Source organism: Uranotaenia lowii, chromosome 3, assembly GCF_029784155.1.
Source record: "Uranotaenia lowii strain MFRU-FL chromosome 3, ASM2978415v1, whole genome shotgun sequence".
In the NCBI taxonomy this organism is placed as follows: domain Eukaryota; kingdom Metazoa; phylum Arthropoda; class Insecta; order Diptera; family Culicidae; genus Uranotaenia; species Uranotaenia lowii.
In genome coordinates, this window is record NC_073693.1 from 142,317,253 (window position 1) to 142,333,080 (window position 15,828).

A 15,828-nucleotide genomic window follows, 5' to 3' on the forward strand; every position below is an offset into this window, starting at 1 on the left:
AGTTCCCGGACGATTCAGAGTCGGTTGGCTGAGAAGGGACTAGGAAGAAAAATCCCCGGAAGGTGCCGATGCTGACGCCGAAGCACTTGAAGGCGCGGCTGGAGTATGCGAAGGACCACTTCGATTGGGTCGGTCCGGAAAAAGAGAAATTATGGAGAAATGTGCTGTGGTCGGATGAGACTAAATTGAACCTCATCGGCTCGGACGGAAAGAGTTGGGTCCATCGCCCACTCGGCTGTGCGTATATGCCCCAGTATACAAATAAAACATTCAAACATGGAGGAGGTAGCATCATGGTGTGGGGGTGCTTTTTTGGTACGGGGTGGGTCCTTTGTACTGGATCGACCGGATTATGGACCAGCATCTCTACGCCCAGATACTTCGGGAAGTAATTCTGCCACACGCCCCGAGTGGGAGATGCCCCTAAAGTGGCAGTTCCAGCAGGACAACGACCCCAAACATACTGCTAAAACGGTTAAAAAGTGGTTCCAGGATAATAAGGTAGACGTTATGAGGTGGCCAGCACAGTCCCCTGATCTCAATCCCATAGAGAACCTATGGGAAAAAGTTAAACGTAAGGTGTACACCGAAAAATCAAATAACAAGCAGCAGCTGTGGGAGAGAATCCAGGCGGTGTGGTACGCTATCCCGGTGAGAACGTGCCAAAAGCTGGTGGAGTCGATGCCGAACCGGGTGCGAGAAGTGATGCGTAATAAGGGTTATACCACCAAGTACTAACCCTGCAAATCGATCACGGTATGAATTTTCTTTTTTTACCACGAATTCTAAAGCGGTCCTATTTTATGTCGCGTTATTTTAGTCAGTAAGTATGCTTAACACGTTCGTCGCCACGCTCATTTTGGTAGTTTTACCAGCCAGGCCCAAAGAAATTCTGGGAGCGAGAAAGAAAAGAGGGAGAGTTCCCAGATTTGCAACGTGTGGCTAAACTGAGCGGCTTACTTGAGTAAGAGAGCGTCACCTGCTTTTTGATGTGACGGGGCCCCCCAGGAAATAAACCCGTCTGCCGAATATGGGTGACGTGGCGACGAACGTGTTAAAACGCATTTTTAAATAAAGGACAATTGTTTTAACTACGGATGATTTTAATTTCTTCGAAAAATGGGATTTACAATTTGTAAATGGTTTGATGCACTTAAATGGAATTTTTTTTCTCAAAGTTTTGTCACTTTCTGTTTTGGATTGAGCTGTGGTCCTATTCTATTGTCCGACACTGTAGGAAACTTTAAGCAAAAGTTTAACGTAGGAAGAATTAAAAACTAAACACTTGCGATCAAATGCTTCGTTCCTCGGGCCAATTCAAACGAAATGCACAACAACATCGAATTTTTTTTTTTTTTTGGTTAAAAAAGGTGTAACGCTGCTTAAAAACGTCTTACGTTCTCAATTTATTTGCTCTTTGTATAAATTAATTTAAACTACACTGGTACAGTCGAATCGCGAGAAACCTCTATGAGTGAGAGAAAACACCAAATTCCGAGCTTTTTAAAGCACAAAACCTGTTTAAAAGAGAGTGTAAAACCTCTATAAGCTAGAGTCCTTTTCCTGATTAGACTAAGCAAATTAGAGAAAATTCCAGGATTGTTTCGAAGTTTTGGTACCAAAAGAATATTGGGTTACCAAAGAGCAAATATCCACAGTTCCATATTGAAACTCACTCAAGAAAACTTCGAACTGATGCACCAACTGGTTCTTTATAAATCAGTGAATTTTTATCATATACACATTGAATAATTGCATTTCTGAATCACTTTAATGCTTTTATATGTTGCTGACCCTCTATAAAAATAATCTGGTTGAGTTATCTCTCACTTATCGACGTTTGAGTCTTGCTCTGTAATTGGTTAAAATACGATTCGATGAACGAAAATAAGCGTTTATGAGTTAAATCTATATTGACCCTGTCAAAAACTACTCGTAAATTTAGAAATTTTTTAAAAAATATTTTTGAAATTCCGTGAAAAAAATTCAAATATGACAATTTTCCCGGTGAGGTGCCAAAACTCCTGGTTTTTTTCCCGGTTTTCCGGTGACGCGATGAAATTCCAAAGTTTTTCCCGGTATTCCCGGTTCGCTAGCAATCCGTCTCTAATAAATATAAATTCTCATTGTCCAATTTCTATACACCAAAACTACCTGTACGCGTTGAAAATTCCGTCCCTTAACAAAAAGCCTGCATCGACCTTTGCAGAATCAGTACACTTCGCTCAGGTAGGGTAGTAGATAAAGGCACGCATCTGGTAAGATGAAATGGGATTTGACAAGTAATAAGTTCGAATCTCATCACCCATCGTCATTTTTTTTCATCATTCCATAAACATTTTCAGTTGATACATCTTATTTGGATGAGTTATAATTTTATTTAAACTACATCAAGGGGTTGAAATAATTTAGTTATGATTGCATTTTTGATACAATTTGAGATATACTCATCCTACGAGTACTAAATTATCTCATCAAATAAAACTATTTCATCTTGATATAATTTAGTTTTCTCTTCTGATCGGGGATTGTTAAAAGTTCCGAAGATAACAACATAATGCATAGATATGCATGATTTAGATAATTTTTAAAAACACAAGATTCGTTCCCCCTGTACATACGCCTGATTTCTTGACGTCACTTGAGAAAAAAAACAACGAAACTGCACTCGATATCAACAGCGTAAAATCCGTGGGTAGGCGCCACTGCCTCTTCTGGATGGTTACTCAGTAAGTATGGATATTCGTTCACCGTACTTTGTCACTATAGCAGTGTTCCTCGTTCCTTTGTCTGCTGGATATTTCTCCAGCCAACAGCCGACTAGCAGCAGCAGCAGCGAGTGGATTTCCCCCAAAACTGTGTATAAAACACATCACATCGAACATGACCACGGCATGGCTCTTACACATGTATCTCTCTGTAGGTATATAACAAACTAACTACATGGCCACCCGACGAACCGATGACAATATGGATCTCATTTTCCCGTAGGAAAAGTACCTATTAAGGGTTCGATTGCATTGAACGGCGACGCGTAGGAGTCCGAACCATACGGTAGAAAACCTGTTATCGCCTTGCAAACAGCCTTTCGGCCTCACTGCAAATCCAGGTTGGTCCTGATGCAAACCCGATAACCTTGGGGAACTATCACGATTCACTTGCAAGTTTTTCCCAGGGCACACAACTTGCTGCTGCTTGCACATCAGATGGGAACTATTTCAGAAACAATATTGTACACCATATTTGCTGCAGAACACATTGCACTGTACAGCTCTTCTGCCCTGGTCCTGCTGTGGGACACTATTTTCGGACTGTCTCAATATGGAAGATTTTCCACCTGGTTCCACCGCACGGAAGTGGCCAAAACAGGCAGCCCCGATGGCACTCCGGACTTCGGCGAACTCCGCCTGGTTGCGTGTAAGGGTCCCGCAAAGGCAATATGCTGATATTTATGACCGACGACCGACCGAAAAAAAGAACCGACTGACATGTACGGGGGTCATTCGCGAAAAGTGCTTGCCGTTTTCCACCGCATACGATGTTCGAGGCGCTGACTATAAAGAAGAGCTCTCAAAATTCATCTTCTCGCTCGCCGCTCTCTGACGGTCGCCAAATGAATCAAAATATAGGTAACTACACGCGGATATGCAGGCGCAGATTGTGTACTGTGTTCGGGAAAATAAAAACGGGTTCCTTACTCTCTCGTGAGATCCCCCTTGGTATGTGCACGACCATTCACGATAGGCGTGCTCACGAGTTTGGAACGCGCAAGGCGACAAGTGGTTGCAGCAGCAGGAATGCATGGCTGGCACGCACGCACGGCTATAATTACGATTGAAGCCCTCACTTACAAACAAACAAACGAAAAAAGTTGCAACGCATGTGCGTTTTACAATAGCATGTTTCATCGTTTATCGAGAAAAAAGTTTTACAATATTTTCGATAATAGTCATTTTAACTCTTATGTACAAATCACCTCCTCATTTAACCCAGTTGGAGTATATACATTGGGAAGCCTATCTTTTTCACCTGCGTTCGAGGATTCCTCTTGATGGCTTAAACTCGTGCCCTTCAGCTCCTATACTTTACTTGTTTTCAGTTGACATTCGATTCAAACCTCAATTTTGTGCATACAGATAAAATTTTGAGAAACAAGAAATTTTTAGCGAACAAGCAGCAATACAATCTCACTATACAGTTTTGAGGTTATCCTACTGAACCAATAACGACGCCGGCCAAGTCCGTGTAGAGGAATGGAAGTGCAGCTCACATGTGATGATTTGTTTTGCGGAAACCGGCTGAACGCCATCCCTCCACAAATCTCACGATAATTATTTGGGGGTAAGGGTAATGTGACATGAAAATCAACCAACTCACTAGTTAAACTATTTTAGTCAAAGCTCAGCCCGTGTAACGGGGTCCCTCGTTGCATCTCGTGCCCTTATCAAACTGTCAATCACGCGACAACAGAAATGAAATGTAAACGTCAGGAATAGATAGGTAGAAGGATAGAGAGATAGATCGAAAAGTGCAAATCATCTAAAAAAGTTATCACAGCGAGAAAACGTGTGTGCGAAATTGCTTATATTAATACTTCCTTTCTGAGTATCAGGTGTTGTAATTATCAGCATAATATTATCAGGTTATAAAAACAGAAGTTGCTATAGCGACTAAGTAAGTATTCCCGTTTCGATAGCGGTAGGAATCAAAACTTAAGTAGTCGTCACATTTTATCTAATTTAGTATCATAACCTGACCGGAGCTGCTCAGAAACCACCAATTAAAAAGAATCCTATAAACCGGCAATTGGTGCTCAGTCGGCAAACGTAAGCTCTTGAACCTTAACTATTAGATGATTGTAAACAATTATGTACTACTTATCCAGGGAACACTGAGGCTAACTTACCTTATTGATCAAGCCGAACATATGAGATCTTCGTTAAGTGCAGACAACATACTAAACGTAAGTTTATGAACATTATTAATTAATCGCACCTATCTAAATTTGTATCAATTATTCAGGGATTTAAAATACAGCATCATAATTGTAAACTGCGTATTCGTGATCCGGAAATATTGTTGACAAAGAACATTTTTTAAATCCGTTTACCGAGGATCTTTGTCGTTCGGACATGGGACTGGACAGAACTACACTTGCGACAACGAGAGGCTTCGGAGATGCCATTCAAGAAACCGTTGGGTTTAATTGCCAAATCTGCGAGCAATGTGACAGCAGTCGGATGGTGTTATGTGATAATTGCTCCCTATGGCATCACTATGAATGTGTAGGTGTAACCGATCAGATAGAGGATGAAAACGTTCCGTGGAGCTGCCAAAAATGCAATAAAAAGATGAAGCGCTCCAAAAAGGGCTTTCAAGATGCAGCATCCTCGAATCTACCGGGCCCAAGCAAACCAACAAGCAAAGCAGATATGCCATTGGAGACACGTGAGCAGATAAGAGCAAATCGAACATCAAAGGTAGGCTCGGTTTGTTCCCGAGGATCGGCGAAAGCCTTTCTTGAAATTCAACTTCGTAAGGTGGAGGCGGAGCAAGAGATTTTAGAGGAGAAAAGAAAACTCATGGAAAAGAAGTTTAGCTTACTTGAAGAGATGGCAGAACTCGAGGAATTACATTCTGTCAAGGAGGACCAGCACACTATGGACGCCGTTGATAAATGGCTAGAAGAATCGGAACTATCTATTAAACTCCAGGACGACCGGAAGAAAAAAGCTCCGCTCAACGTTCATCACAGCTCCGAGTCAGAGTCCTCAACGGACACCGATGCTGACTCAGTGAAGAGCGACCCAACGAAAAAGCGGAATTTCAGACCACATAAACAGTCTACACCGAAAGGAATTTCTTCAGGATCGATGAGATCGGGTAAGGCTGGGGCGAATGCTACCAAAAGCAACCAGAATGCCTGTAGCCTTGAGCGTAGTCACCTAGCAGCCCGACAAGTGGTTAAAGACCTACCCGTCTTCACAGGGAACCCGGAAGAGTGGCCCATGTTCGTATCCACCTATGATAGTACTACCACCATGTGCAATTTTAAAGATGAGGAGAATTTGATTCGCCTGAGAAATTGCCTCAAAGGAGATGCTCTCAACGCTGTGAGGAGCTTCTTAATTCAGCCATCGACAGTACCAAAGGCCATTAACGCGCTTCGTCTGCGATTCGGTCAACCTCAATTCGTTATAAGTGCTCTCAAAGAAAAAATCCATTCGATGCCATGCCTAAAAGTAGACTATATGGACAAGTTGATAGACTTTTCTTTAGCGGTCCTAAATCTCAGCGCCACTATCGACGCGTGTGGTAAAAAAAAATATTCACGAGACACCTCGTTATTGAAAGATCTCGTCGATAAACTTCCGGAAGAACTTAGGATGAAATGGGCCCGGCACCAGCGTAGTTTGAAGAGAGTCAATCTTGCGAAATTTAGCGATTGGCTTTACACGTATGCTGAGGATGCTTGTCTGGTAACGGAACCGCGAAGCTCAAAGAACAAACCTGCTGATGCCGACCGGTATGGTCCCCGTAAAATACGGGCTTCACTCAACACCCACACTGAGTTGGTTGACTCGGAAAGCAGTATCCACGAAGAAAAAAGTTCAACATTGACGCATTACGCTAACAAGGGTTGCCTAGTATGCAAAGGAAGTTGCATAAGTCTTGAAAAATGCAATAAATTTCTGGGAATGACGTACAACCAAAGATGGTCAGCAGTGCGAGAGAAAACATTATGTAAGAAATGTTTAAAATTGCATAGAGGACGTTGTGTGGCACCCGTCTGTGGTCAACAAGGCTGCACATACAAACATCACGCCCTGTTACACAAATATTCCGATAGTCCAACGGCGGCACCTGTGGAAAATTCTGTATGTAATACGCATCAAGTCAATTCGGGTTCAGCACTACTCAGATACGTTCCAGTTAAGCTCTACGCAAACGGAAACGAGCTAGAGTGCTTTGCATTTCTTGACGATGGATCCCATCTTACGCTTCTAGACGAAGAAGTCGCTAACACATTAGGAATTGTCGGGGAGAAACGTCCACTTTGCCTTCAATGGACGGGCGGAACCGAACGGAATGAATCCAACTCCCGAGTGGTAAATCTCCAAATATCTGGACTAAACGGTGAAAAACATCAATTAGACGGTGTGCGTACTGTTCGTGAGCTCCAACTACCATATCAAACCCTCGATTTCGATGACATGAAGCTTAAATATAATCATCTCTGTGATCTGCCCGTCCAATCGTATCAAAATGCACGACCACAAATTCTCATAGGAATCAAGCACGTAAAGGTGGCGCTAGTGCAGAAAAGTAGAGAAGGAGATATGGACGGTCCCGTGGCAGTTAAAACTCGCCTCGGCTGGTCCGTCTACGGAGGAGGAACAGATAGTTATGCTGTGAGCATGGTCCACTACTCCTTCCACATACGCTCGAGTGGAATTGAAGAAGAGGTACACCTGGAAACACAATTGAACCAAGCGTTAACCGATTATTTTGCCTTGGAAAGCCTAGGCATTACCACTCTGAAAAACGATATACGTTCCAAAGAGGATGAACGAGCCCTGATGCTCCTCCACGAAAAAACGCGGTTTACCGGCGAACGTTATGAGACCGGACTCCTGTGGCGATATGACCATATTCGTCTTCCTAACAATGAAAGTATGGCTAGGCGCCGTTATGAACTTTTGGAAAAACGAATGAAACAGAATCCGGAACTGAAGCGAATGCTTACCGATAAAATCACTGACTACATAGCTAAAGGATATGTTGAGAAACTAGCTCCGTCTGAGGGTACCTGGTCCGATCAGTATCCGGTTTGGTATCTACCAATCTTTCCAGTAACAAACCCGAACAAACCAGGAAAAATTCGAGTGGTTTGGGATGCTGCCGCAGCTTACAATGGTATCTCACTCAACTCTGTACTGATGACGGGCCCGGATCAGCTGGCGTCATTGGTTACAACATTAATCAAATTTCGAGAACATCGTTTCGCCGTTAGTGGCGACATCTGTGAAATGTTCCACCAAGTCATCATAAGAGAACCTGACCGCCAGTGCCAGCGCTTTTTCTGGAAGGACCGAGAGACAGACGAATTCCCCAGCAAGTACGTTATGAAGGTCATGACCTTCGGAGCCAGGTGTTCTCCATCAAGCGCTCAATTCGTTAAAGATGCTAATGCGGAACGATTTTCAAAACAGTTTCCCGTCGCCTCGAGCATTATCAAGTATTCAACTTATGTCGATGATGTTCTCTTTAGCGTAGAGAACGAGGATAAAGCAATTGAAATAGCAAAAAATATTCGCACTATCAACGCTGCAGGAGGATTTCAAACACACAACTGGATGTCCAACTCGCAGCGGGTTCTGATGCTGATGGGTGAGTCACCGAAAACGGAGAAGAGTCTCGAAGTCACCTCGCAGACTACAGGCGAGAAAGTTCTTGGTATGTTTTGGTGCACCGAGGACGATTGCTTTACCTTCAAGATCAATTGGAGTCGACTGGACTGCGAGCTGCTGAACCTAAAGCGAATCCCTACGAAGCGTGAAGTCCTAAAAACATTGATGTCCATATATGACCCGCTCGGCTTAGTGTCCCATTATCTTATGTTTCTGAAAATTCTGTTGCAAGAAATATGGAGAGCCAAGGTAGAATGGGACGAGTCAATTGGAGAAGAATTTTTCAAAAGGTGGACAGCGTTTATAAGCGTACTTCCCTCCCTAGAAAACTTAAGGATTCCTAGATGCTACCATCAGATGTACGAACCTGATCCGAACGTCAAAGTACAACTGCACACGTTCGTAGATGCAAGCCAAGACGGAATGGCTGCGGTGACGTTCCTCCGTTACTAAATTAACGATGCCATCTATTGTTCCGTGGTTGGATCTAAAACTCGAGTAGCCCCTCTAAAATACCTGTCAATCCCGCGAATGGAACTACAAGCGGGGCTTGTTGGCGCCAGGTTAACAGCAACAATCAAAAAAAGCCTGACTATCAATATTCAACGAACGTTCCTTTGGACCGATTCACGCAATGCACTCTCGTGGATCGTATCAGACCACCGTAAGTATAGTCTTTTCGTCGCGGCAAGAGTCAGCGAAATACTCGAACTAACTCATGAGTCCGACTGGAGATGGGTCCCCACTAAGTGGAACGTGGCTGATGACGGGACGAGATGGCAGCGACAATCAGATCTCTCACCGACATCGCGTTGGTTCGTTGGGCCTCCATTTCTACGCCAGTCCGAGAACACATGGCCGATGGTGAATTTGAAAAAAACTAAGTACGCACGAAGAACTAAAAAGACCACTGCACATACATGGTGAAAGACCAGAGGCAATATTTCGCGCAGAAGACTTCAGCCAGTGGAAACGGTTAGTTCGAGTCACTGCTTACGTGTTTAGGTACTTAAGAAAGCTTCGTCGAGAGGGGAATTACGGTGTACTAAAACGGGAAGAGCTACTGATTGCTGAAGAGTTTCACTACCGTCAAGCGCAAATAGAGGCCTATGAAGAGGAGTATCGTAATCTGGAGACAGGCACAACAGCAATTTCTAAGCGAAGTTCTATTTATAAGCTTTCAGCGTTCATGGATGAGAAAAAGCTACTTCGGATGGATGGCAGAACAGGTGCGTGTCGGTACCTGGACCCCGCAACGGTGAAACCCATTATATTACCATGGAAACATGCCATCACCAGACTTATTGTTGCATCGTATCATGACATGTATCACCATCAGAATCGAGAAATGGTTGTAAACGAAATTCGTCAGAAATTCTACATCGCAAATCTCCGTCGCGTATGCAATCAAGTGCGATCAGGATGTCAACGCTGTAAAAACCGCAATGCTAATCCCCTTCCTCCAAAGATGTCCGACCTACCCCCTTCTCGTTTAGCAGCTTATACAAGGCCCTTTACTCATACAGGGTTAGACTACTTCGGCCCGTTGGAAATCGTGGTAGGGCGAAGAACTGAGAAAAGGTGGGGTGCATTATTCGTCTGCCTTACTACTAGGGCCATACACCTTGAAGTCGCGTATAGTTTAAGTTCCACCTCCTGTATCATGGTTATAAGAAGTTTCATGGCCCGTCGCGGAACCCCAGCGGCCTTTTACAGCGACAGAGGAACGAATTTCGTAGGGGCATACCGAGAGCTTAAGGAGGCCTTGGCAAAAATGGATCACGACGCTATAGCAGAGGAATTTATTAGCTCGCAAACAGATTGGATCTTCAACCCTCCAGCTTCACCCCATATGGGTGGAAGCTGGGAACGGCTTGTTCGTTCCGTGAAACGAATTCTCCCAGAGCTGCGAGTATCGAGGAAACCAAACGACGAGGAACTACGTAACGCCTTTGCAGAAATAGAAAGCACTCTAAACAGACGTCCGTTAACTCATGTGCCGGCAGACTACGAATCACACCATGCCTTAACTCCCAATCACTTTTTGCTGGGCAGTTCGGATGGGTCGAAACCGCTGACGGACATTAGCAACGAAGGTATAACTCTGAAAAGAGGGTGGATGATCTCGCAAGCAATAGCTAACCAATTCTGGAAACGATGGTTGCACGACTACCTCCCAGAGATCACCCGGCGGACCAAGTGGTACGAACCAGTCAAACCTATCAAGGTAGATGATATCGTCGTTATAGCTGATCCTGATCTCCCAAGAAATTGCTGGCCTAAGGGACGAGTAATCAAGACAACCAACAGAGATGGCCAAGTAAGAAGAGTTTGGGTTCAAACCAGTAAATCCATCTACGAGAGACCTGCCGTTAAAATCGCCGTACTGGACATAGATGGAAGTAAGACGATCTCGGAGTAGGGAGCATCGCCTTACTTGGGGGGGGAGTGTAACGGGGTCCCTCGTTGCATCTCGTGCCCTTATCAAACTGTCAATCACGCGACAACAGAAATGAAATGTAAACGTCAGGAATAGATAGGTAGAAGGATAGAGAGATAGATCGAAAAGTGCAAATCATCTAAAAAAGTTATCACAGCGAGAAAACGTGTGTGCGAAATTGCTTATATTAATACTTCCTTTCTGAGTATCAGGTGTTGTAATTATCAGCATAATATTATCAGGTTATAAAAACAGAAGTTGCTATAGCGACTAAGTAAGTATTCCCGTTTCGATAGCGGTAGGAATCAAAACTTAAGTAGTCGTCACATTTTATCTAATTTAGTATCATAACCTGACCGGAGCTGCTCAGAAACCACCAATTAAAAAGAATCCTATAAACCGGCAATTGGCGCTCAGTCGGCAAACGTAAGCTCTTGAACCTTAACTATTAGATGATTGTAAACAATTATGTACTACTTATCCAGGGAACACTGAGGCTAACTTACCTTATTGATCAAGCCGAACATATGAGATCTTCGTTAAGTGCAGACAACATACTAAACGTAAGTTTATGAACATTATTAATTAATCGCACCTATCTAAATTTGTATCAATTATTCAGGGATTTAAAATACAGCATCATAATTGTAAACTGCGTATTCGTGATCCGGAAATATTGTTGACAAAGAACAAGTGAGCAAAGTGGGAACAAGAAGAAAAAAGTGGGAACGCCAGATCTTTCACCTTATAATATCTTGGAAACTACTGAACCGATTCTTACAAACTGAAGCCTCAAAAATTATTTCTCTAAAGTTGAAGCACTGACCACACTGACATGACACTTAGAACAAAAATTCAACCATTTTCTGTCTAATTTTTTGTTGTTAGATTTTGCAGGTTCGCAATACCGACGGCAGGTGGCGAATCTGAAAAATTTGCCAAAAAATGCCCAGTGCCCTGTTTAGCCCGATTTTATCGTAGAAATTGCGTGTTTTATTTTTTAAGTTGGATGGCATTTCCTAACTGGGATAGCATTTCTTCAAATCGATCGATGCGCACTCTGGAATCGACATTGCGTACTGTTGGAAAAATTATCCAGAAAACGAAATCGAGTGTTCAGTCAGTATGGTCAGTGGTTGAAGCTTTTTGAGCTTGATATTGAAATGTAGAGGAAACTTTTTTTATTGAACGATGTTTTTCACTAATATCGGATTTTCTAATGTAGGGGCAAGTGGAGTATCATGAGCTACTTTTTTTTCCTTGCTTCATAAAAGATAAAAAGAAAAAAATAAATGGAAAGGTTTTCTACACTTTTAAGGTATCATTAGGCCTTTTTATTTTTTAAATACATTAATTTCTAGAGTTCTGACTGTTTAAAAAAAAGTATTTTTGTTTGGATTTTGAAAAACTGTGGGGAAACGTGGGCCACTAAATCTAAATTGACTAGATAACATGCAAAGTTTATGAATTGATCCAAAACTGAAATTTCATATTTCATTTAGTTATTTTAAAACAATTTCAGAGGAGAAAATAAAAAAGAGAGTTGTGTATGATCGAATAGTTCCTAATTCCTGGCTAGCGAACGTTCCGGCAAAATTTCTTATAAGGTACACCGGAGTAAGTGTGGACGATGGCTATTAAAACAATACTGTGCACTATTTTTTCAAACTTTTACTGCAGAATGTTCAATTTACCTGTAATCTCCTGTAACCATTCATTTAATGGTTACAATAAAAATTGTGATTTTTGGGCCACTTTGGATGAAAACTTTGTAAATATTGTAAATAAAAATTATTGTTCGTAAATGTCTAAAATTAGGATAAGATATCTCATGTTTGTGTGGTGTCTTGTTCTAATTTTAATAGCAATCGGCTGGTGTCACTTAGGGATTTAGTTTTGTTTATTTATTTATTTATTAATTTATTAAATTCTTCGTTATTTATTTATTTATTTATTTTCGCGTTATTTATTTATTATACATTTAGTTAGTTATTTGTTAGGTTTAGTTTTGTTAGATTAATATATTTTGTTATGGAATGCACGCCATAAAATGTTTTGTTCGAAAAGACACCAGCCCTCTATATGTCAGTTCCTGTATTGTTCCTGTCATGTTGCTGTCATCGAGAATCTTCGAAGGGGACAAAACATGCTTCACGGGAAATGGGAACATGGCGATGAAAGGACAAGAAAACCTATAAATAGGAGGAGCTCGAGAAGCTCGAGGCTTTTTTCGAGTATATCCGGTCCAAGGTTGAGCAGCAACAGCGCGTCACACACCTTACGTGACTAGCCCGTTTCCAACCGTACTTGGGTGGCATTGACCCCCTTCCCCCGTTATTATCAGTTCCGGTAGTGATCTGAAGATTTTTCAACGGCCAGCTGGAAGCTTCACGAATCCATTTCCCAGCTGGTCGGTCGAGGTGGCAAAGTGAAGAGAACCCCAGAACAATTGTCTTCCCCCAGTGCCGTGAATCACCATCAGCCTTTACGCGAACACACCGGTGTCCCGCGAGTGCGTTAGGTCGTGTCTGTGACAAGTGCCCCGCCCCCGTTACAACCCCCTAGGGGCACTCCGTGCTGTGGTGAGGTCTGGTGGGAATTCCCTCTGGGTGTTGAGTGCCGACCAATCCGTTACTTGCCCCTCGATAGAGTAAGACACTCGCGTGGTTACCGTGCACAAGAAGAGCTCCCCGGACCGAAGTGAAACGGTATGCCTACGCCAAACAGGCCGAGTTGTTGCGGGAATTGCCCAAAGAGCGATTCCGGATTCCGTCCTGTTCCTGATTTCACCTGATCCCGTTACGTCGTTCCAGTAGACGTCCCCCACCAGTAGTCGACCACCGAGAAACGGCCGCAACGAGATCATCGAGATAAAAAAAATAAAAAGCGCAAGTACAAAATTAAAATCTATTCATCTTACCATTTTTTTCTAACAAACCAGTGAAATTCGAGAAACAAAACTCACAAAGAAAAGTGAATTGAAAATTTCCTGAATAAACTTTGTATGGTCTTTTCTTTCATCCAAATTGTCGAGTCTTTCTTTAATTAAAAGTGCATTCCCTGTAAAACCAAGAATATTTCTCTCTTTTGTTTGTTTCTATAAAGTTTAAAAAGGTTTAAAAAGTCCGCCCAAGAATCACAGTTTTAATTGTTCTAATTGTTGTAAAAGTTTCTCCGGTGATCAATACATTTTCCCCTGTTGAGCTAGCGCAGGGAAGTAGGGTCTCTGCGATTCTAACACTCCAATAACTGTGAAAAAGATACGATTCAGACAGTAGCGGATGTTTACAGCGACTTTTTTGGAATTTTTTATTTTCAACTACGATGTCGAGATGATCATCTTTTTCAATTGCAAATTTCTCGTAAACTAGCTGGCTCTCGATGAAAAACTCTATATTGAAACAATCCTTACATTCTAAACAACCAGATAGGAAAAGAAGGCTAGTGAACGGTAGACAATGTGCAACTCGAGACCCCATACACCCAACCTTCGGGTAGTGGTCATATCACCTCTTGTCTGCAACTCCGATTCTCTACCTCCCCGTGGTGCTAGCTGGGGTGCGAGCAACCTTAGCGGAGATCGGGTACCCAACCCCGGTGGATGCTTTGGTCGCATGCAGACTGAGTCAGGGGGCTTTGTACGCGTCTGTTCTCCATGTCAGGGGCGGCGTGCGGAATGCAACAACGTCCTGGTGGTGTTCGGGACCCAAAACAGCAACATCACGACGGTCCTCCTGCGAGATAGTGGGGTTAGCTGCGGGTCTTGCGAGCCCGTGACTACAAAAAACATAAGCAACGAACAACGAACAACAAATTTCGGATGGAAATCGGCAAAGACCCACGCGACGAAAAGGGACTAGCGATTGGAAACTTGGAACATGGAACTGTCGATCTCTAAATTTTGTGGGCAGTACCCACGTGCTCTCCAACGAATTGAAGAGCCGCAAATTCGACATCGTAGCGCTGCAGGAGGTATGCTGGAAGGGCTCCACGGTACGAACGTACCCAGATGGTCGTGCCATCTACCAGAGCTGTGGCAATACACACGAGCTTGGAACAGCTTTTATAGTGATGGGAAAGACGCAAAAGCGCGTGATCGGGATGTGCCCTCAGCCCTCACCTCGGAAGTACCGGTGACGACAAAGACGAATTTTACGCGCAGCTGGAGCGTGAATACGACCGTCGCCCAAAACATGATATCAAGATCGTCATCGGGGATTTCAATGCTCAGGTCGGCCAGGAGGAGGAATTCAAACCGACAATTGGAAGGTTCAGTGCGCACCAGCTGACCAACGAAAACAGCCTCAGACTCATTGATTTCGCCGCCTCCAAACGAATGGCCGTACGTAGTACCTTTTTTCACCACCGCCTCCCACACAAGTACACCTGGAGATCACCGTACCAAACGCAATCACAGATCGACTACGTTTTGATTGACAGCCGGCACTTCTCGGACATCATCGACGTCAGATCATGTCGAGGCACCAACATCGAGTCAGACCATTATCTGGTGATGGTGAAGATGCGCCCAAAACTCTCCGTAGTGAACAACACACGAAACCGGCGCCCGCTTCGGTTAAATATCGCACGACTGAGCAACCTGAGGTCGCGGCAGACTACGCGCAATCGGTCGAAGCAGCGCTGCCGGCGGAGGGCGAGCTTGACGAAGCCCCTCTCGAGGACTGTTGGGATACCATCAAGACAGCCATCAACAGTGCTGCGGAGAACGTCATCGGTTATGTGGAGCGAACTCGACGGAACGACTGGTTCGACGAGGAGTGTAGGAGGGTGATGGACGAAGAAAAGGCTGCGCGGGCGGCTGTAGTGCAAAGAGACACCCGTCGAAATGTGGAAAATCACCGACAGCGGAAGAGGCAGCGAGTCCGAATTTTCCAGGAGAAAAAGTTCCGCCTGGAGGAGGAGGAGCTCGAGGAGCTGGAGCAGCTGCATCGTTCCCAAGAAACACGAAAGTTTTAT

The 15,828-nt window shown here is 43.6% G+C and overlaps 2 protein-coding genes across 2 annotated transcripts; both read left to right on the plus strand.

The window, feature by feature from the left end:
* Positions 1 to 5,132: 5,132 nt before the first annotated feature.
* On the plus strand, positions 5,133 to 8,864 carry LOC129752685 (uncharacterized). Its single transcript, XM_055748454.1, has one exon. It carries the CDS (start codon positions 5,133 to 5,135, stop codon positions 8,862 to 8,864), a length of 3,732 nt encoding a protein of 1,243 aa, XP_055604429.1.
* A 323-nt stretch (positions 8,865 to 9,187) lies between these two features.
* LOC129752686 (uncharacterized) lies at positions 9,188 to 10,833 on the plus strand. Its single transcript, XM_055748455.1, has 2 exons — positions 9,188 to 9,275; positions 9,347 to 10,833. Exons 1-2 carry the CDS (start codon positions 9,188 to 9,190, stop codon positions 10,831 to 10,833), a joined length of 1,575 nt encoding a protein of 524 aa, XP_055604430.1.
* Positions 10,834 to 15,828: the final 4,995 nt, after the last annotated feature.